The sequence below is a fragment of the Tachysurus fulvidraco genome, chromosome 13 (genome assembly GCF_022655615.1).
Source record: "Tachysurus fulvidraco isolate hzauxx_2018 chromosome 13, HZAU_PFXX_2.0, whole genome shotgun sequence".
NCBI classification, from domain to species: Eukaryota; Metazoa; Chordata; class Actinopteri; order Siluriformes; family Bagridae; genus Tachysurus; species Tachysurus fulvidraco.
Genome location: NC_062530.1, coordinates 27,300,184 through 27,324,120, shown reverse-complemented (window position 1 = coordinate 27,324,120; position 23,937 = coordinate 27,300,184). Strand labels below are relative to the sequence as shown.

The window sequence follows — 23,937 nt, the reverse complement described above, 5'->3', positions numbered from 1 at the left end:
ACATCTTCTAACAGACAAATTTGCTGCGGTCTCCGACATCTGGACATGCTTCAACAAGAACTGTGCTGAGAGTTTCACTCCAGGAAAACACATGACCATAGATGAACAGCTGTTCCCTACCATGGTTTGTTGTCCATTCACACAGTATATCGCAACCAAGCCAGACAAATTTGGGATCAAGTTTTGTATTGCCACGGATTTGGAGACCAAATATGTCTGCAATGCATCTCCTTACTTGGGAAAGTACCCCAGTCGCCCAGGGTCCAGCTTGCGCAGTGAAGCACAAGCGATTTGCTACTGCACTGGACATTCCAATGTCCTCCTCTACCCACACAGTGCCGTCTTTTGTCGTCTGGCTCAGACAGGGCTTCCCAGTACCACGGTGCATCTTCTGTGGAGGCATGTTGGGTTCTTGTTCTCAAAATTCACTTTTGGTGTTATAATTCATCGATGTAATTTCATTTTAATTGGCCATCATTTTATTCTGTATGTGTAAGAACATGTCAAAAGCCATGGACCATAACTTCACTCAGCTTATGACATTTGTCTACAAACATACGTTGGAGACTGAAGTGTTAGCAAGTTTTCATTTTATTCATGTATTAGCAACTTTTCATTCTTTCCCAAGTAAGGGATTTCTCATAAACACTCCTCTTCATGTCTCATACACAGTCTTACTGTTCCAAACACACTCCTCATGTCTCATACATACTCCTCTGCTAGGCAAAGGCACAGCAAAAGTGTATCAAAAGGCATAATGAAATGCAATGCCCAATTTGTGTGTGTGTGTGTGTGTGTGTGTGTGTGTGTGTGTGTGTGTGTGTGTGTGTGTGTGTGTGTGGTGTGTGTTTTGGGTGCGTGTGTTAGTGGACATTTTATGTGTGCATTTTTGTGTCTGTACAGGTATGTATGTTCATTGCGCTGAAAAGGGTAAAAGTGTGACCTATTGCCCCACAAAATGTGCACTAGATTAATTTTACTTGCAGAGTTCATAATTTGGAACAATCTTGGTAAATTTCAGGCAAATATGTGGAAGGAAACCCAAGTTATGACACATTATACTTTCCAGATGAGTCAAATAGACCCCAGGTCTATTGGTTGTATAAATATGATATGCACTATGGCAATGACAAACAGCACACAATTTTTTTAATATAAATTAAACAGACTATTTTGTATAGATAGGCCTTGAAGGTTTCCGTCACAGACAGAGGTTTGGCCTGCCTTGGATCTGAGCTACTCTGAGTGAACAAATGCAAATGAGCCTGGCCTCACAGGTGATGGGGCCGTTTGTGCAACAAAAGCAGGGCTGAAGAACTGTGAAAATCTCAACGGGGGGAATCACACCTTGGGACCTGCACCAGAAAATAAAAAATCCAGTATTTCTAGTGTTAAAACGACATCATGCTCTGGCTTCTGATCTTCAACACAAAACAAACACACTACAGCTATCTAATTAACTGCATATGTGAACACAGGTTGGTACTCAATCAATCATTAACAATAATTTCTTAATTCACATGGGCCTTTGTTTTTATTTAACAGACAAAAGCACACATTTAGACACACTTAATTCAATTTGTTACATTTAAACAACAATCTAGAAACAGGGGTAGCAAGACAGTGACTTCTGTGCCAGTCCCAAGACTGGATAAATAAAGAGAATTACATCAGAAAGGGCATCCGGGGTAAAATGTGAACAAAACTAAAAATGAGAATCCTGTACCAGGATCTATAGAGGCCTGGGTTAACAACCTCTGCCACCGACACTGTTGACCTACAAGGAGCTGGCGGTAATTGGACTACTGTTGGTTGATGAAGGAGAGGAGGGAGAAGAGGAAAGGCAGGAGTAAATGTCTGAGAATAGGATGTGAGTAGGCTGTGAGTTAGAATAGAAGGAGAGATTATGGAGTGAGTTAGATGAGGTGATGGAGAGTATTCCCAGATGGTAGAGAGTAGTGATTGGAGCAGACTTCAATGCACATGTTGGTGAGGGGAACAGAGGTGATGAGGAGGTGATGGGCAGGTTTGGTGTTAAGGAAAGGAACCTAGAAGAACAGATGGTGGTGGACATTGCTAAGCGGATGGAAATGGCTGTAGTTAACATTTATTTTCAGAAAAGAGAGGAACATAGAGTTATATATGAAAGGAGGTAGGAGTATGCAGGTAGACTACATTCTATATAGACGAGGCAATCTGAGAGATATTAGTGACTGCAAAGTGGTGGTAGGACAAAGTGTAGCCAGACAGCATTGGATGGTGATGTGTAAAATGTCTCTGATGATCAGGAAGAAGACCAAGTGGTAGAAGTTGAAAAAGGAATAATGTTGTGAGAATTTCAGCCAGAAGCTGAGACCTGATAAATGGTACAGAAGCAGTTACCTGATAAATGGTAACAGGTGAGGGGATCAGGACTAGACATAAAAGGAGCATCTAACAAAGTCTTATCATTTTCAAGCAAGGATAGGTCATGGCTCACCACTTTGAGCCAAACTTGTAAGAATATTGTCATTCAGTCCAGATACACAGTTTGTCAGCACAAAATTGCAAAAAACTTAGCTCTTTCACTATCAGTTCTATCTAGAATAATTTTCACAATTTTGTGCTGACAAACTGTGTATCTGAACTGAATGACAATTCAGGGAAAATCTCTGTGTGTAAAAACCAAGGGTAGAAACTACATCAGGTTACGTATGTAACCCAGTTCCCTGAGAAGGGATCAAGATGCTGCATCAGTGCTGACGCTATGGGAACGCTTCTGTGAGGAAGCTCTGTGTGAGCGCCAATTTAATGGCTCGCGAAGGACATGTGACAAAGTAATTATTATATAAGTAAGTCCATATAAGGGCATCTATGTCACATTACTCCAGCTTCTACTTGCCTGAAGGAAGCGCGAGAGGATGCACAGAGCGTGGACAGCAACGCAGCGTCTCGTTCCTCTCTCAGGGAACCGGGTTACATACGTAACCTGGTGTAGTTCCCTTTCGAGAGCGAGAGACCAGAGGGTGCCTACCCAAGCAGATCCCAAGGTCAGGACCATGGTTCGCATCAATAACGGCCACGTACACCTTTAAAGTAGATGGGGTCAGGCCCCAAGAAAAGCAAGAATGCAGGAACTCCCCATTACTCCTTTGATTTCCTTGCACTAACAGAGACCTGGATATCCCCACAGAACACTGCTACACCAGCTGCTTTATCCTCTGCCTATGCTTTTTCTAGCTCACCACGAGAAACAGGCAGGAGTGGTGGTACAGGTTTATTGTTGTCAAAGAAATGGTGCTTTACACATATCCTCTTCTCTCATTTAACCATCTCTTCTTTTGAATTCCATGCCATTTCAGTTACCTCTCCAATCAACCTTGTTATCATTGTTGTCTACCGCCCTCCTGGTCCCTTAGGAGACTTCCTGGAAGAAATAGACTCACTGCTTAGTGCTTTCCCTGCCGATAGCTCCCCCCTGACAGTGCTTGGTGACTTCAACCTCCCCTCTGACAAGCTACATTCTTCTTCCCTCCTGTCTCTTCTTGACTCATTCACCCTCACACTCAACAGCTACATCCCCACACACAAAGGAGGCAATGTCCTGGACCTGGTTTTCAGCCGTCCTTCTCCAGCTACAGACGTGACTGCTACCCCTCTACAGGTCTCTGATCATCACCTGGTATCCTTCACCATCACTCTACCTATCCTACCTAAAACTACCTCTCACCCCCTCGCTCTTACCCGCTGCAACCTTCACTCTGTCTCCCCTTCATCTGTAGCTTCTGGCACTCTTTCTTCCCTTCCTGATCCTGAGTCTTTTTCCTCACTACCCTTGGACTCAGCCGCAGATACTTTCCTCTCATCTCTTTCCTCAACTATGGAGTTCCTCTGTCCTATGTTCACTAAACCCAAGAAAACTTCTTGTTCTGCTCCTTGGCTTTCAGATGTGCTGCACAACAATTGAAGAGAGCTAAGATCATCAAAGAGAAAGTGGAAGAAATCACAACTTGATGCAGATCTTGATTTTTACCAAACACTTCTTGTCACTTCTTTCTACAAGGAAAAGCTTGAAGCTTCCTCACATGACCCTTGGAAATTCCACAACATCATCTCTCCTTTGCTCAACCCCCCGGCTCCACCTTCTTCATCCTCCCTGACTGCAGAAAATGTTGCTTCTTTCTACCAGGAGAAGATTGAGGAAATCTGCCAGACCTTCACTTCAGCCCTGACTGCAGTATGCATTCCCCTACACCTTCGTTGTCACATTTCTCAACTGTGGCAGCAGAAGAGATTTTACAACTCATCCAGTCCTGCAATCCTACCACCTGCCCATTGGATCCACTCCCTACCACTATGCTCCAGACCATCTCGCAAGACCTTTTGCCCTTCATTTCCATTATCATCAATAGATCCATAGCATCTGGTCAGGTACCAACTACTTTCAAGAGAGCAAGGGTTATTCCCATCCTAAAGAAACCTGCTCTGTATCCATCAGACATCAGTAACTACAGACCGGTATCACTTCTCTCATTTCTTTCAAAAATTCTTTAACACATTGTCTATAATCAACTGTCTGTCTATCTCTCACAGAACGACCTCCAAGACCCCAAACAGTCTGGCTTTAAAGCAGCTCACTCTACAGAGACAGCCCTTTTGGATGTCTCTGAGAAACTACATGCTGCTAGATCAGCCAAACTGTCATCCATCCTTATCCTCCTTGACCTTTCAGCAGCGTTTGATACGGTCAACCCTTATCCACCCTCAAGGTCTTGGGATTTGCGGATCAGCTTGGGAATGGTTTGCTTCCTACCTGGAAGGACGCTCATATCAGGTAACATGGAGGGGAGTGACCTCTGCTCCACGCAGACTCTCCACTGGCGTCCCACAGGGCTCAGTACTTGGTCCTCTTCTTTTCTCCCTGTATACACACTTTCTTGGTGAAGTTATTTCATCACATGGGTTCTCTTACCACTGCTATGCTGATGATACACAACTTATCTTCTCTTTCCCACCCTCAGATGCCACAGCTTCTGACCGGATCTCAGCATGTCTGTGTTACGTCCCCCATAATATTGTTAGTTTTTTTGGAATGGTGTTTTGTTGTTGTTTTTCTTCCCTTCTCTTTTGCCCTCACTTTTGTTTTAACAGGTCAGTGTGTGTCTGCCAATCACAGCGATGCATGGTGATGACAATGTGCAGCTCCACCAATGGGGGCGCCCTACGTGGGATTTAAAAGGCACACCTGTGCAGGAAGCGGGAGTTCTCTGGCACGCGGCGTCTTTTGTTTGTCTGGTGGTTGACTCGTGTGGTTTTTGTTTTGTCCTGTACCATCCTTGTGTGAATTTGTTGATTAAGTCTGTGTTCTGTGCTGTATCAGTGTTCCATGCCTCATTCTGGTCCTGTCTCTCTGATATTTCCTACCGACTGTTATCTGGCTGCTTAAATATCAAATCACACCATAAACGGGGAAAGAGATAGAACAGGTAAGACATCACGTGATGTACATACGTAACACTGAGCTACAGCTACTTGTTTAGAACACTAGGTTAGTGACACGTGCCACCCCTTGTATTTTTGTTTCTAGTAAGTGTAGTGTAGTTAGGGCGTCTTGCCCGCTGAAGATGTTTCTTTTTGTTTAACGTATGGTTTATCGTGACTGAGTTAGATTAGAAGTTTTGTTTCCGGTTTATTAAGATTGTTTTGTTTCTTTCCCTGAGTTGGCACGGTCTTGTTCTTTTCTCTTGTCCCTGTTTTGATGTGAATTATTTTTGGGTTTTGTTTTGTAAAAATTATAATGTATATAGTTTGTATATAATGTTTGGACTGTTTGGTGATGGTATGGTTCACTAGAATAAAAGACACTATTGTGGACTTGGTGGTTTCCAGTTAGTACTTATTTCCAGTACACGTTCAGGGTTTTAATGTTGCACCCTTGACCCCTAGGCACATACAAAAAGGGTTTGTAACATTAGTGGGGGCTCGTCCGGGATAAGTAACAAATAACAGCTGGTCCCGAACAATTAAGCACTGTTCATGTACTGGAAATCATGTGATGGTACAGGTTGGGGAGTGTTAGAAAGGTTGTGGGTTGCTGTTTGTTGGATAGGAGTAACAATCATGACTTCGTTTGATTTAAAAACCTTTGTTGATAACCCCACGGTGGGGCTATTTGACAAATGTAGAAAGGATGATTTACTAGCCATTGCGAGTCATTTCCAAATTCCGGTAGGGAGACAATCGCATAAGAAAGAGATTAAGGATGTTGTGTGGAATCGTTTGCTTGAATTAAAAATTCTGGTTGCTTCGGACTCAGACTCGGTGTTAGTCGGTGCGGAAGGCATTTCTAGTCCTGATATAACTGATGGAGAGAATGTGCGAGGTGAGCCGTTCTCCGGAACTGGCGCAGAGGATGTGGTTAGGACCGTCCTTCCGCCGTTTGATCCATTTTCACCTGTTTCCTCTGGTTCCAAGGGGGATATGAGGTTAAAAGTTCGGATAGCTCGTTTGCAAATGGAAGCTCAAGAAAAAGCGGATAAACGACAGGCTGAATTAGAATTGCGCCTTAAGATACGCACACTTGAGATTGAGGCTGAGAAACAAGTTAGGATGCGACAGTTGGAATTGGATGCCATGAAAATTGTTGGTGGTGCAGCTGTCGCGCAGCCGGTTCCTCCTCCTCAAGTGATGCCAGCTCCTTCTGCACATGTGCCCTCGCGAGTTGCTATGGCCTCTCCCCTGGCAGGTGCACACTCAGTAGCGGGTACGTTTGATGTTGGTAAAAATATCATGTTAGTACCTCATTTTAGGGAAACCGAGGTTGACTCCTATTTTAATGCCTTTGAACGTATCGCAACTTCACTTTGTTGGCCAAAAGAAGCATGGACAATTTTACTTCAGTGCAAATTAGTGGGTAAGGCACAAGAGGTTTTCTCGACTTTACCTTTGGAGGAGAGTTTACAATATGACACCGTAAAATTAGCCATTCTCTGTGCGTATGAATTGGTTCCCGAAGCCTATAGGCAGAGGTTCCGTAACCATAAAAAGAGTTCTAATTCTACTTTTGTAGAGTTCGCCCGTGAGAAAAGTGCTTTGCTGGATAAATGGTGTAGTGCCAGTAAAGTGGAAGACTTTGCTTCATTGAGAGAACTAATTTTGCTGGAAGATTTTAAAAGTTGTCTACCGAAACGTGTTGTGGTTTATTTGAACGAGCAAAAGGTATCATCGCTGTCACATGCTGCCGTTTTAGCAGACGAATTTGTCCTTACACATAAGACAGTGTTTTCTTCACGCACAGATAAGAGCGCAGTTCGGCCTTTTCTTCCTATACCCGATCAGTCTTCTCGGGCAAAGGTCGCACCTTCATCTAAAGATGTTCGTGAGTGTTTTTATTGTCATAAACAGGGCCATTTAATCGCTGACTGTAATGCTTTAAAACGTAAACAACAAACACAGCAGCCTAAAAGCGTTGGCTTACTGAATGCTATGTGTCAGGTAGGACGTTTTAGCTCCGAAGGGACACAGGATGCTCCTGATGTTGGTTATAAACCTTTCGTGATGAAGGGGTTAATCTCCTTATCGGACGATGCGACTGATCAAAAAGAAATACAGATATTAAGGGACACCGGAGCAAATCAATCTTTTGTTTTAGCTGATGTTTTATCATTGTCACCCGACTCATATTGTGGCTCAAGTGTCTTTGTCCGGGGCATTGAGATGGGAGTGGTTAAAGTCCCACTACATCGCGTGTACTTGAAGTGTGCGCTTGTTACAGGTTACGTGAAGGTTGGTATACGTCCTTCACTGCCGGTAAAAGGGATAACTTTTATCTTGGGGAATGACTTAGCTGGTGGCGAAGTCATGCCCATGTTGGAAGTTACGGACACTCCGAAAATGGGTCTAGTTACTGATGAGTTATCTAAAGCTTTTCCAGATGTGTTTTACGCGTGCGTAGTCACACGCGCACAATCGCGGAAATTTGTGGAAGATGTCGATTTGGCTGATACATTCATGGTGCACAATGTGGTTGGGGAAGATATAACAAAGTCTAACTTAAAACACTCAGAAGGGCCGCTTGGTAGTAGTAACTTGAAGCTGCCTGTAACTCGAGAAAAGATTATTACTGCACAGAATCAAGATCAGACCTTAAGCAAATGCTTCTCTAGCGTTGTTAACCCTGACGCTGTTAAAAAGAGAAACATTGCTTATTTTTTAGAAGGTGGAATGTTAATGCGCAAGTGGAGTTCAGGGGTTGACACAGACCTAGACTGGAATGCAGTCTATCAAATTGTCGCTCCTAGCGAGTATCGGCAAAATGTTCTATCTTTGGCACATGAGCATTTATTGTCTGGACATCTGGGAGTGACAAAGACATATCATCGCATTCTCAGACATTTTTTTTGGCCAGGGATAAAGAGAGATGTTGCTAGATTTTGTCGAACTTGCCATGTTTGCCAGCTAATGGGAAAACCGAATCAGCTGATTCCACCCGCTCCTCTCTCGACTATCCCTGTAATGGGTGAGGCATTTGAACAGGTGCTTGTCGACTGTGTCGGACCCTTACCTAAAACGAAGTGTGGTAATCAATTCTTGTGCACTATTATGTGTAGAGTTACTAGATTTCCTGAGGCGGTGCCTTTGAGAAAAATAACTGCTCCAGTGATTGTAAAAACGTTGCTTAAATTCTTTTCCACGTTTGGTCTCCCTAAGGTTATACAGACTGACCAGGGAACAAACTTTCTATCACGACTTTTTGCACAAGTTTTAAAGTCACTGTGTGTAGAACACAGAGTGTCCAGTGCTTACCATCCTGAAAGCCAAGGAGCTATTGAAAGGTTTCATCAGACCTTAAAATCCATGTTGAGAAAATATTGCTTGGAAACTGGAAATGATTGGGATGAGGGTGTTCCTCTAGTGTTATTTGCAATCCGAGAAACTGTGCAAGAATCCTTGGGATTCAGTCCAGCTCAGTTAGTATTTGGACACACTGTGAGAGGACCATTAAAAGTTCTCAAAGAGAAAATGCTGGAAGCCGATACGAATTCAGAGATGCATGTTCTGGATTACGTCAGTCGTTTTCGTGAACGATTGCATTATGCATGCAGTTTTGCACAGAAGTGGTTAGCCACTGCTCAGTCAAAAAGGAAGAAACGCTATGATATCAAATCTGTGTACCGTTCTTTTCAGCCTGGAGATGAAGTTTTAGTGTTGCTGCAGATTCACGGTTCTGCCTTATCAGCACGGTTCTCAGGTCCATACGTTGTGTTGAGAAAAATCAGTGAGACTGATTATGTTGTCCGAACTCCTGACAGAAAGCGTAAGTCACGCGTCTGTCATATCAATATGCTCAAGGCTTATCACACCAGGGATGATTCACAGAACAGATCTGCTGAGGTGACCATAGGGCCCATGGAATCTTCTGTGGCTCTGACTTGTGAAATCCAATCAGATTTGGAGGACGAAGTTGGTGCAGATGACATAATCTTACGTAATACTTCTCCACAATGTGCAAAGTTGGAAAATTCTGAAATTTTAAAAAACTTGTCGACCCATTTCTCTCATTTACCTGAAGATCAGAGACGAGACATTGTGGGCGTTATTACTGATTTTCCTTCTTTATTCGGAGATGTTCCATCTCAAACTACCGTGTTGCAACACGATATTAATGTTAATGGCGCATCCCCTATTAAGCAACATTCTTATCGGGTTAATGCCATTAAAAGATCTATTATGAAGCAAGAGACTGATTATTTGTTGCAGAATGGGTTAGCTAAACACAGCAGTAGCCCTTGGAGTTCTCCTTGCCTTTTAGTACACAAGCCAGACGGTTCGTTTCGTTTCTGCACTGACTACCGTCGTGTTAATGCAGTTACAGTACCTGACTGTTATCCATTACCCAGAATGGAGGACTGCATTGATAATTTAGGTTCCGCCAAATTTGTCAGCAAACTGGACTTATTGAAAGGGTATTGGCAGGTCCCGCTAACATCTCGTGCTTCTGACATCTCTGCTTTCGTGACACCAGACTGCTTTATGCAATATCATGTAATGTCGTTTGGCTTACGGAATGCACCTGCCACATTTCAGAGATTAATACAAACAGTATTGGCTGGAGTTCCAAATTGCAATGTTTACTTAGATGACCTTGTACTGTATTCAACTGGATGGACAGAACATCTGAAACTCATTCGTACAGTGTTTGAACGTTTGGAGAAAGCTTCATTAACTCTCAATCTGTCTAAATGTGTCTTTGGTAAGGCAAGGGTAACGTACCTGGGAAAAGAAGTTGGAGAAGGCCAGGTAAAGCCTGTAGACGCTAAAGTGACTGCTATTGCGGATTTTCCTGTGCCTACTTCTAGGCGGGAGTTAAGACGTTTTCTGGGTATGGCAGGCTACTACCGTAGTTTTTGTAAAAACTTTTCTACAGTAGTTGCCTCATTGACCAGTTTGCTTAGCCCAGTTAATTCTTTTGTCTGGACTGAGGATTGCCAGAATGCATTTGAGGCAGTGAAAGCTATGTTGTCTAGTGCTCGAATCTTGGCCGCCCCAAATTTTGGGCGGTCTTTTAAGCTGGAAGTGGACGCGAGCGCTGTGGGAGCTGGGGCTGTGCTTCTGCAGGAAGATGATGCAGGGGTAGATCACCCAGTTTGTTACTTTTCAAAAAAATTTAATAAACATCAAAAAAATTATTCTGTCATTGAAAAGGAAACATTGGCATTGTTGCTCGCTTTGCAGTTTTTCGAAGTGTACCTGGTACTTCAAGTGCACCTATAGTTGTTTACACTGACCATAACCCTCTGGTTTTCCTATCTAGAATGTATAATAAGAATCAACGTCTTATGCGTTGGTCATTGGTGGTTCAGGGATATAACATTGACATCAAGCATATGTAACGGGATAAATATTACAGAGGGTTCTTTAAATAAATCCTGCTGTAATGTAATCGCGCACCCTATTGGCCACGCCGGTGGCACTATTGCGTGCTGAGTTCGAAATATCTGCAGCAGAGTTAGAGAGAACTGCTGTGGGTGAGTCGGTTCTTTTGCAGCTCCGTGCTAAGAATTATAAAATATTGGTTTAATATTCGAATATTAGACAATGCATGTAAGAGATTGCACACAGTGGGCATTGGTTGATTTTTGGAGTGTTTTCTGTATATGTTTCTTGGAATTTTCATACTTTTATTTCCGTTTGCATGAATGCACTAATGTCCGCCATTTTCCCATGTGCTCTAACTGCGTGAAATGTTTTCTTGAGTAGACGGAACTGCATCCCGGCTGAAAAGACTCACTATTCTCTCCTTTTTACTGCTCTGTGTGCAGGTAATTGTTTATAGTATTTCCTGTGTTTTGAAAATGTTTATTGAAACTGTTATGCTGTATTAATGTTCTAATAATTTGATTTATATTCATAATTAATGTTAAATGCACTATACGATCACATTTAAATTTAAGACATTGCAGAATTTTGATTTATTTTTATGTCTTGTTAAATACAACATTGAGTAAATTGTTTGTTATATTGAGAGCAGAGTTAGAGAGAACTGCTGTGGACGGAGCTGCATCCCGGCTGAAAAGACTCACTATTCTCTCCTTTTTACTGCTCTGTGTGCAGAAAATAAACGATAATATCATCCACATTGAGTGTGTGTGCTGTTGAGGAGTGGGTCAGACTGGGCCAGTTAGGATCGAAGGTCACACATAAAAAGGGTTCAGAGAACGTGTTAGCTGATGCTCTGTCTAGAGTATACTCTGATAAATCTGTTTTGAAATAAACGTGACATGTTTATTTTTAAGGAGGGGAGTGTTACGTCCCCCATAATATTGTTAGTTTTTTTGGAATGGTGTTTTGTTGTTGGCTCAGTACTTGGTCCTCTTCTTTTCTCCCTGTATACACACTTTCTTGGTGAAGTTATTTCATCACATGGGTTCTCTTACCACTGCTATGCTGATGATACACAACTTATCTTCTCTTTCCCACCCTCAGATGCCACAGCTTCTGACCGGATCTCAGCATGTCTGTGTTACGTCCCCCATAATATTGTTAGTTTTTTTGGAATGGTGTTTTGTTGTTGTTTTTCTTCCCTTCTCTTTTGCCCTCACTTTTGTTTTAACAGGTCAGTGTGTGTCTGCCAATCACAGCGATGCATGGTGATGACAATGTGCAGCTCCACCAATGGGGGCGCCCTACGTGGGATTTAAAAGGCACACCTGTGCAGGAGGCGGGAGTTCTCTGGCACGCGGCGTCTTTTGTTTGTCTGGTGGTTGACTCGTGTGGTTTTTGTTTTGTCCTGTACCATCCTTGTGTGAATTTGTTGATTAAGTCTGTGTTCTGTGCTGTATCAGTGTTCCATGCCTCATTCTGGTCCTGTCTCTCTGATGTTTCCTACCGACTGTTATCTGGCTGCTTAAATATCAAATCACACCATAAACGGGGAAAGAGATAGAACAGGTAAGACATCACGTGATGTACATATGCAACACTGAGCTACAGCTACTTGTTTAGAACACTAGGTTAGTGACACGTGCCACCCCTTGTATTTTTGTTTCTAGTAAGTGTAGTGTAGTTAGGGCGTCTTGCCCGCTGAAGATGTTTCTTTTTGTTTAACGTATGGTTTATCGTGACTGAGTTAGATTAGAAGTTTTGTTTCCGGTTTAGTAAGATTGTTTTGTTTCTTTCCCTGAGTTGGCACGGTCTTGTTCTTTTCTCTTGTCCCTGTTTTGATGTGAATTATTTTTGGGGTTTGTTTTGTAAAAATTATAATGTATATAGTTTGTATATAATGTTGGGACTGTTTGGTGATGGTATGGTTCACTAGAATAAAAGACACTATTGTGGACTTGGTGGTTTCCAGTTAGTACTTATTTCCAGTACACGTTCAGGGTTTTAATGTTGCACCCTTGACCCCTAGGCACATACAAAAAGGGTTTGTAACAGTCTGGCAGAAATTTCATCATGGATGACTGCTCATCAGTTAAAGCTCAATCCTAGCAAAACTGAACTGCTGTTCATCCCAGGTGATTCATCCCCAGGTCATAATCTTGCTATATCCTTGCACAACGATCTGATCTCCCCTTCAGCCACAGCTCGCAACCTTGGGGTAACCATGGACAATCAACTGTCCTTTTCCTCTCATGTTGCTAATGTGACTCACTCATGTCGGTTTCTTCTCTACAACACTAGAAGGATTCGGCCATTTTTGTCCACACAGACTGCTCAGGTACTTGTTCAGTCTCTTGTCATTTCTAGACTGGATTACTGCAATGCACTGCTGGCAGGTCTACAAGTTCTCGCATACCACCCCACTGCTGCGATCCCTCCACTGGCTTCCGGTAGCTGCACGTATCCAATTCAAAACACTGATGCTGCCCTATAAAGCCAAAAATGGACCAGCTCCCTCTTACCTCAAAGCCCTCATCATTCCTCGCACTGCACCCTGCAATCTCCGATCTACCAGCACTGCTCGACTGGTTCCACCATCTCTCAGGGTGAGAGGCAAGTATACTACAAGACTCTTCTCTGTTCTGGCACCAAGGTGGTGGAATGAACTTCACCTAGAGGTCCGGACAGCTGAGTCACTGGCTATTTTCAAGCGGCGATTGAAGACCTACTTATTCAGGAAACACTTCAACTAGCACTTCTTACCTTATCTTTTGCATTAAAAAAAAAAAACCTTTGACACTTTTTCATTGTAACTTTGAACAAATGTTTTAAACTCATGGTATCTTAAGTATGTAACCTAGTGAACCACAATTAATGTATTCAATGTTAGAGATTTAAGCACTTATGTACGTCACTCTGGATAAGAGCGTCTGCCAAATGCTGTAAATGTAAATGTAAACTCCAGCACTGTACTGACTGGGTGTTCATGGAACCATAGGCGAAAAAGGCTCCAGTTCAGAGCATAAAGCTTCCTAGTGGAGGGCACACTAACATTCAATAGAGTCTCTGTCACCTCAGATGAGAGGCCTGCCTCTAGCAACTGGTACCCCTCAGGAGCCAGACCCAAAGCTTCTGCATCTCGGGGTTCAGAGTCAGAGCTGGAATGGCCTCATGTGAAGCAGACAGAAAGGGATAACGTTGGCTGCTGCTATGAGGCCGAGCACCCTCTGTGCCTCCACGACAGAGAGGCCTCGGCCTAGTCGAATAGCTTTCACTGCTGACAAGATGGAAGCCACCCGAGCAGGAGGCAGATGTGCCCACATCTTGGTGGAGTCCCAAACTACCCCCAGAAAGGTGGTTCTCTGAGAAGGAGAAAGCACACACTTTCCTGGGTTCAACCTGAGGCTTAGAGACCTCATGTTGGCAAGCACAGCATCTCGATGACTGGCCACCATAGCATTTGACTGAGCCAGATTGAGCTAGTCATCCAGGTAATTCAGCGCATGGATGCCCTGGGTATGCAATGGTGCCAGGGCAGCATCCATGCACTTTGTAAATGTGCATGGTGAAAGGGCTAGGCCAAGAGGAATATCACAATACTCATCCACTTCGCTCCCAAAAACGAACTTCCTGTGCTGTGGCAGAATGCTTATGTGAAAATGAGCATCTTTGAGGTCGATAGTCACAAACCAGTCCTTGGACCTGATCTGGGACACAATAACCTTGAGCGTGAGCATCTTGAACTTGTAAGTCTTCAGAGTAAAGTTCAGAGCCCGCAGGTCAAAAATCGGATGCAGCCCCCCGTCCTTCTTGGCAACAACAAAATATCGGCTGTAAAAGCCGGAATCCTTCTCTGGGAGGGGAACATGCTCTATGGCCCCTTTCCTCAGGAGTGAGAGAAGTTCCTCTTGGAGGAACACTGCCTGGTGCCTGCCAACAATCTGGATCCTGTAGCCTTTTCCTACGGTATCCAGGACCCACTGAGACACACGTGGCAGAAGTTTCCATGCTGCCTGGTTGTCTGAGATCAGTGACAACTTCGTGCAGACCTCCCGGGTGCCCTGAAACAGTGCACTGGCATGCTGCTTTCCGCATCAGGCCCTGAGGAGCTCGATGTAGGCGTGCAGGGGTTTCCCCCCTCTGAACAGCCGAAACAATCAATGGTGTTCGAGGAGCTCCTCGAGGCGGTGACATGCACTGTGTCTAGGTTGAAATTAGATTGGCCTGAAGAGGAAGTTAGTGTCGTCCATTCTAAGCTAGATGACCATTTTCTGACTTCAGGCCGGAGGCCACCTTCACGCAGGTGGCTGTCGTTTTTCACAGACCTCCATTCCGCTCCCAAAACCCGAAACCGAGTCAACGGAGATAGGGGAGAGGGAAAGAGAAAGGGAAAAACCTGTCTCTTGCTCCGTTTCCTCAACCTGCAAGCCCCATGACCGAAGCCACCACGCCACCTCGGCGGAGGCGGGACCTGAACCACGAGGTGCAGCCGAAGCTGAAAATAAAGCCAGGCAGGATCGGAGAGTACGCAGATGGAATCCCTCGCAATGCAAGCAGCCGGCTCCCTCGAGAGCCGACCGGGCATGCTCCTCTCCCAAACAAACAACGCAAAGAGAGTGTGTGTCGTCCCCGTGATAAAGCGGGGGAACAGATGCACGCATCTCTTAAAATGCTTAGATTGCAACATATTATTTTTTTCTCACCTAGCTTTCCTTAAGATATATATATATTTTCTCTCCCTGCACTAGACAGACAGAACAAACAATTGACACACATACACATAACACTTCCTGGAGACAAAGAAGCTGAGTAATGTGACTTAGATGGACTTACTGGCATGTAATCGCTTCGTCACGTGTCCTTCCCAAGCCATTAAATTGGCGTGGGTGCACACAGAGTTTCAGACACAACTTCCTCACAGAAGCGACGAGTTCTCTCAAAATGCAGCATTGAGTTCTCTCGAAAGGGAACCTCTGCTGAGTGCACGTGAAGTCCTCAGGTGGTATTGTATAAGAAAACCTCATGCTACTGTGATGGACATAGCCACATGATCTTAGGAGTACTTTGGAAAATCATTGTCACTTAACACAGTTCAATGCTGCATCCAGAAATGCAGCCTGAAACAATATGACATCACATTCTCTGGGCTCTAAATCATTTAAGGTGGACCAAAAGACAGTGGAAACTTGTTCTGTGGTCAGATGAGTCCTCGTTTCAGTTTATTTTCCGTATATAGCCTGATTCTATGTGCCTTAGATGAAAACGACTAAGAAAAGGTAAAAAAAACATCATTTGTGATGGTGTGGGGGTGAATCAGTGCCCACAGCATGGGCAATCTGCATATATGTGAAATTATAGCGAAGTGACATACGGCTAAGTATGGTAACCCATACTCAGAATTCGTTCTCTGCATTTAACCCATCCAAAGTGCACACAGCAGTGAACACACACACACCGTGAACACACACCCGGAGCAGTGGGCAGCCATTTATGCTGCAGCGCCCGGGGAGCAGTTGGGGGGATTCAGTTCCTTGCTCAAGGGCACCTCAGTCGTGGCCGGCCCGAGACTCGAACCCACAACCTTCGGGTTACAAGTCAGACTCTCTAACCATTAGGCCACAACTGCCCCAATGCCCCTGCCCCGACTACCATCGATGAAGTTAATATTGGAATTTTGGACAAACATAATCTGTCATCAAGACAGATCTATCTAATCTAAGACAGATCTATCTGTCATCTAAGACAAATCTATCCCAGGAACTCCATGGCTATTTCAGCAGGACAAAGCCAGGCCTTGATCTTGTTATAACATAGGTGTGGCTTCATAGGCACAGAGTGTGTGCTCAACTGTCCTGTTTGCACTCCAGATCTGTCTCTTATTGAAAATGGTGCATCATGAAGAGGAAGTAAGACAACAGCTACCACAGACTGTCAAGCAGATCAAGTCTTACAAAAAGTTCCACTTGCAAAACAGCAACAATCAGTAACTTAAATTGCCAAATGTTAAATTAAAAGAAAGAGAGAAAAGGAAGAAATAGAATTAAGTTTGTCAGTGAAAACACAGAAGATCTTTTCTTTATCCTTTTGCCTGTTAAATGTAGTCTGTTTTGTCTGTTAGTAGTTTTTAGTGCATTTTATCAAGCGTTCCATCTTTTCTGGAAATGGAGTTTGTAGAATATTGATCACTCACCAACACTCTGATGGTGGAGACTATCAAATGCCTCTTTTCCACCAGAAAGAACCGGGTGCTGGTTCAGAGCTAGCGCTAGTGCTGGTTCAAAGTCATCACAGCGCCGAGTGTGACGTCACTGTATACGTGTCACGTGTCCCAGCAACGTTAGCGCAGCAGCGGTAAACACAAACACAACAACAATGGCGGATGTTGCTTTACTGTTAATGCCCATGGCTTTGTGAACCTACATTAACACCCAAACGCAGTGAATAAAACGTGTACGTGCAGCTCCATGTAATCTGTATAAACGGAGGTTGTAATCGATAAAATACATAACGTTATTTTATTGTTAACAAAGAAAAAAATGTAGCCTTAGCATGTAGCTACCTACTATCATGTGTGCTGATAATGTATCATATCGCAGTAAAGTAAAAATGTATTAAACATTAGTATACTTAAGGTACATTATCAAATGCGCTAACAGTAGCCCCGCCCCTAGCTCCTGACGCAAGCGGTTCTTAAGTCTAGACCAGCAACGTTTTGGTGCTACTTAAGAGCCACTTTTCCTGGTTCGGAGCCGGTGCTTTGGCGGTCGAAAGAGAAAGAACTGGTTCTAAATTAGGCTCTGGCTCCGAACCAGCACTCAAACTGCCTCAGTGGAAAAGGCGCACTAGATCTTCTGCCCTGGGGCCATCATTACAGCTGCCCTCACCTGAGCCATTCAGATCTCATTTCTGTGCTGTTAAACTCCTCATACAACATGTCACAGAAACATGAGAATCTGATCACCAAGAACATCAAAGTTCTTCAAAATCGCTTTGAGCGTACTGATTTTAACATGTCCCAGAAGGATCTAGAGAAATATGCAGCATCTGTACCTCGACCTCAGTCAGTGTGTGGATGATGTTGTACTCTCTAGAACAATAAAAATATATAAGTCCCAACCAATGCACTTGGTAAATTCTAAAGTCCACTCACTGCTCAAAGACCATGATGAAGTTTGGGTGGCAGAGTCAAAGCCAGGATTAATCTTACTCACGGCATCAAAGAAAAAATAATATCATAAATATAATAAAAACTCACATCCATCCAAAATAAAAGATCACTTTATTAGCAATGACCCACAATGAATGTGGAAAGACATGCAACATGTAACTGACTACAGGCAGAAAAATACCCTATACTGTATGAAGGATACCTTTCTACAAATGATTTACTGAGTCACAGGCTTTGAGTTACTATAGACTGCCTGTCAGCTCAATCCAGTCTGGTCATTCTCTTCTGATCTCTGTCATCAACAAGATGTTATAGTTCACATACCCTCCAAGCAGTCCCATGATGTGAAGTATTGGCCTGCATTCATGCTGCTGACATTCCAAGCACATGATTATTGTGTTGGTCTCTTTTTTGAGTTTGGTTTAAATTAACCCAAGTCTATTGCTTATTGCATGACTCTGAAACGAAAGTAAAATCCTCCAGAAATGTTAACAGGCTATGGAGCAAACAGCGTCAGAGATTAAACTGTTGGAATCATACAGGAAAGATTGCTGGATTGAGACTTCACGAAGTGTGGTATTTATTATAAATTAGTTTAAATGAGGTACATGCAGCAGAATGACTCCACATTGCACTGTAATGGCTCTGTGATCAAAACTGAGGTCACTGTAGGATATTTCATTTCCAGGACAAATTTGGACTTTACAATGTCAGGCCTCCCAGGCAGCTACATTTACATTCAAAGATTTTTTTCAAAAAAAAGTTTTAGAATCATAAAACTAATGGCAATGCAAATTGTAGACAAAACTTTACCAATGTCGAAATAATTGTTTTCTGTAAAACTTCAGAGCATTAATTCTATGTCAAAGCCTCAAGTATTTGCAAGTTTTTGTCATGAAAAATAGCATTTACTAAAAATTTTATCACATGACTGAATTTCTTGTAACATGCACCTACAAAGGTCCACAGAACAATGTAATTGCAGAAGCCATCTGTGAGGGGAAGAACAGTGGTGTGCTACCTATCCAAAACCCAAAGTTTGAAACATGATGTGCCATGGAATTACATTATTTGACACCCGATATATCGATATGAATTATGACAGATTTATTGGCCCCCACTACGTGGTGGGGGTTATTACACTGCACACCTGGAGCAAAAAGGATAAGGGACCAACAGAGGCTTGGTACCTGGTAGCCACTGGGCTCCTTAAGTGAAGACATGTATGTCTCCTTCTTTCAATCCAAACAAGAGCATAAACCAGTATACATGTGCCAAAGGAACCCATGTCATTAAGGTATTTCAAAACTACCTAACTGAAAATGTCTGTATCATTGATAAAAGCCTAAAGTGTCATGCCAAGTCCACATTCAATCCCATTTTATCAAATTCAAACGTGCCCATCAATCTGCCTTCATTCACATTTATCTCATTTATGTGTGCATATATCTATCTATATCCATATCTATCTATCTATCTATCTATCTATCTATCTATCTATCTATCTATCTATCTATCTATCTATCTATCTATCTATCTATCTATCTATCTATCTATCTATCTATCTATCTATCTATCTATCTATCTATCTATCTATCTATCCTTTACATTTAATCATCACCGCTATGTGAGGCCGTAGAAAGTCAATTCTTCTGAGTGTGAGCACAGCTCTTCTCTTATAGCATTACTTACACTGTTTAATCTGGAATAGTTTTGTCTTTGAAACATACCTGAGTTCTATATGTGTAGATTTAGACATCATAAACTAAACATTATGTCATTACCTGCTATCAGCATATCATATGCTTTAACTCTCTACATTTGATTATATTGTCTTCTGGTAAAGTAGGTTCCTGTCTTTTGTATACTATCTGCTTAACTCACTTTGTTCTAGAGTAGTGTGATTTGAATTGTGTTATATTCTATACCATTGTTGATTTTATAGTGTTGGTCTTTGTTGTTCTCCCAGCTGATTAATCAGGAGTAGTTTCAGTCTCCCTTAAGGTGTGAATTGGGGGCAAGGCTTACCTATTTAAATTGAAGGTTCTCGTTTGTCAGAATCTCTCTCTAACATTAGTGTCTAGTTCTGTTTGATATATTCTACTGTACCTTAATTCTCACACTTGTTTGACTACAAATATGTGCCTTAAACCCATCTCTGTACTCAAGACCTACTCTCGCAGACGCTCTCATCCACAGAGCAGAGGTCACAATCCCAGTAACCTCATCTACCCTCCTCTGTTGTGTAAGTCTCAAACAGTGGTGGTAGGTGGGCTCTGGAATTGTCAGTCTGCTGTAAAGAAAGCTGATTTTATCTCTGCTTTAACTTCCCATTACTCCTTTGATTTCCTTGCACTAACAGAGACCTGGATATCCCCACAGAACACTGCTACACCAGCTGCTTTATCCTCTGCCTATGCTTTCTCTCACTCACCACGAGAAACAGGCAGGAGTGGTGGTACAGGTTTATTGTTGTCAAAGAAATGGTGCATTACACCTCTCCTCTTCTCTCATTTAACCATCTCTTCCTTTGAATTCCATGCCATTTCAGTTACCTCTCCAATCAACCTTGTGATCAGTGTTGTCTACCACCCTCCTGGTCCCCTAGGAGACTTCCTGGAAGAAATGGACTCACTGCTTAGTGCTTTCCCTTCCGATAGCTCCCCCCTGACAGTGCTTGGTGACTTCAAACTCCCCTCTGACATGCTACATTCTTCTTCCCTCCTGTCTCTTCTCGACTCATTCACCCTCACACTCAACAGCTACATCCCCACACACAAAGGAGGCAATGTCCTGGACCTGGTTTTCACCCGTCCTTTTCCAGCTACAGACGTAACTGCTACCCCTCTACACGTCTCTGATCATCACCTGGTATCCTTCACCATCACTTTACCTATCCTACCTAAAACTACCTCTCATCCCCTCGCTCTTACCCGCCGCAACCTTCACTCTGTCTCCCCTTCATCTGTAGCTTCTGGCACTCTTTCTTCCCTTCCTGATCCTGAATCTTTTTCCTCACTACCCTTGGACTCAGCCACAGATACTTTTCTCTCAACTATGGAGTTCCTCTGTCCTATGTTCACTAAACCCAAGAAAACTTCTTGTTCTGCTCCTTGGCTTTCAGATGTGCTGCGCAACAATCGAAGAGAGCTAAGATCATCAGAGAGAAAGTGGAAGAAATCACAACTTGATGCAGATCTTGATTTTTACCGAACACTTCTTGTCAAGTTCTCCTCAGATGTGACTTCTGCCAAGACTTCCTTCTACAAGGAAAAGCTTGAAGCTTCCTCACATGACCCTCGGAAATTCCACAACATCATCTCTTCTCTGCTCAAGCCCCCGGCTCCACCTTCTTCATCCTCCCTGACTGCAGAAGACTTTGCTTCTTTCTACCAGGAGAAGATTGAAGAAATCTGCCGGACCTTCACTTCAGCCCCGACTGCACTTGCATCTCAGAGTATGCATTCCCCTACACCTTCATTGTCACATACCACCTACCCATTGGATCCACTCCCTACCACTGTGCTCCAGACCATCTCACAAGACCTTTTGCCCTTCATTTCCACTATCGTCAATAGATCCATAGCATCTGGTCAGGTACCAACTACTTTCAAGAGAGCAAGGGTTATTCCCATCCTAAAGAAACCTGCTCTGGATCCATCAGACATCAGTAACTACAGACCGGTATCACTTCTCTCATTTCTTTCAAAAATTCTTGAACACATTGTCTATAATCAACTGTCTGTCTATCTCTCACAGAACAACCTTCAAGACCCCAACTAGTCTGGCTTTAAAGCAGCTAACTCTACAGAGACAGCCCTTTTGGATGTCTCTGAGAAGCTACATGCTGCTAGATCAGCCAAACTGTCATCCGTCCTTATCCTCCTTGACCTTTCAGCAGCGTTTGATACGGTCAACCACAAGACTCTCTTATCCACCCTCAGGAGTCTTGGGATTTGAAGATCAGCTTGGGAATGGTTTGCTTCCTACCTGGAAGGACGCTCATATCAGGTAACATGGAGGGGAGTGACATATGCTCCACGCAGACTCTCCACTGGCATCCCACAGGGCTCAGTACTTGGTCCTCTTCTTTTCTCCATGTATACTCACTCTCTTGGTGAAGTTATTTCATCACATGGGTTCTCTTACCACTGCTATGCTGATGATACACAACTTATCTTCTCTTTCCCACCCTCAGATACCACAGCTTCTGACCGTATCTCAGCATGTCTGGAAGAAATTTCATCATGGATGACTGCTCATCAGTTAAAGCTAAATCCTAGCAAAACTGAACTGCTGTTCATCCCAGGTGATTCATCCCCAGGTCATGATCTTGCTATATCCTAGCACAAAGATCTGATCTCCCCTTCAGCCACAGCTCGCAACCTTGGGGTAACCATAGACAATCAACTGTCCTTTTCCTCTCATGTTGCTAATGTGACTCGCTCATGTCGGTTTCTTCTCTACAACATTAGAAGGATTAGGCCATTTTTGTCCTCACAGACTGCTCAGGTACTTGTTCAGTCTCTTGTCATTTCTAGACTGGATTACTGCAATGAACTGCTTGCAGGGCTACCTATGAACGCAATACGTCCTCTGCAAATGATCCAAAATGCAGCTGCCCGGCTTGTTTTCAACCTGCCAAAGTTCTCCATACCACCCCACTGCTGCGATCCATCCACTGGCTTCCAGTAGCTGCACGCATCCGATTCAAAACACTGATGCTGCCCTACAAAGCCAAAATTGGACCAGCTCCCTCTTACCTCAAAGCCCTCATCATTCCTCACACTGCACCCCGCAAACTCCGATCTACCAGCACTGCTCGACTGGTTCCACCATCTCTCAGGGTAAGAGGCAAGTATACTACAAGACTCTTCTCTGTTCTGGCACCAAGGTGGTGGAATGAACTTCCCCTAGAGGTCCAGACAGCTGAGTCACTGGCTATTTTTAGTGGCGATTGAAGACCTACTTATTCAGGAAACACTTCAACTAGCAATTCTTTCCTTATCTTTTGCATTAAAAAAAAAAGCCTTTGACACATTTTCATTGTAACTTTGAACAAATGTTTTAATATCATGGTATCTTAAGTATGTAACCTAGTGAACAAGCATTAATGTATTCAATGTTAGAGATTTAAGCACTTATGTATGTCGCTCTGGATAAGGGTATCTGCCAAATGCTGTAAATGTAAATGTTAATATGAATTCCTCAAAGTAATTGCAAATGAAAAGTAAAGATTCACATTTTCATGCACATACTCTGTACAACCTGTTTTTTATCCTGAACTGTACAATTTTATGTATGTAATCTAGATCATAAAAAGTTTAGGTAAGAATGGAGAGTCAGCCATTACGCTGCACCCCTAGATTAAAGATCAGGGTTAACTTAAAAAGTAAAAAGAAATGTAACTTTTCAGACATCTGATCAGTGATCAGTCTTAACCACTGAACCAGCAGACTATACACTAAATGTTAAAAAGGATAAAGACTCAATAGATGTGATGATTAATATGTGCTTATGAGCAGCCAATGGCCTCCCACAGCTTGTGCCATGACCAGGTGCTCCTTGCAAGATTTCTGACAGAGGAGTGAAAAGAAATATCACCAGAGTTGTTCAAGAGCCAATAACAACTTATGGAGAGCTTCAGAAAGACCTGAGATTAGCAGGTACAATTGTTACAAAGAAAACAATAAGCAACTATTGGCCTGTATGCACTCTCACCACACAAGACTTCACTGCTGAAGAAAAATCATGTTGAAGTTTGTTTAAAGTTTGCTGCACAACATTTAGACACGCATGTGAAATACTAAGAGAATATAGTCTGGTCAAATAAGAGAAAAACTGAATTCTTTGGATGTCATAATACACCATGTTTGGAGGTCACATGGCACTGCACATCACCCCAAAAA

At 43.1% G+C, this 23,937-nt stretch overlaps 2 protein-coding genes across 2 annotated transcripts in view; one reads left to right on the top strand and one right to left on the bottom strand.

The window, feature by feature from the left end:
* LOC113657299 overlaps positions 1-23,937 on the bottom strand; it is a 1,727,325-nt gene that overhangs the window by 1,688,739 nt on the left and 14,649 nt on the right. The window lies entirely within an intron of this gene.
* On the top strand, positions 5,027-11,890 carry LOC125146164 (transposon Ty3-G Gag-Pol polyprotein). Its single transcript, XM_047822106.1, has 2 exons — positions 5,027-10,863; positions 11,679-11,890. Exon 1 carries the CDS (start codon positions 6,016-6,018, stop codon positions 10,750-10,752), a length of 4,737 nt encoding a protein of 1,578 aa, XP_047678062.1. The 5' UTR covers positions 5,027-6,015; the 3' UTR covers positions 10,753-10,863; positions 11,679-11,890.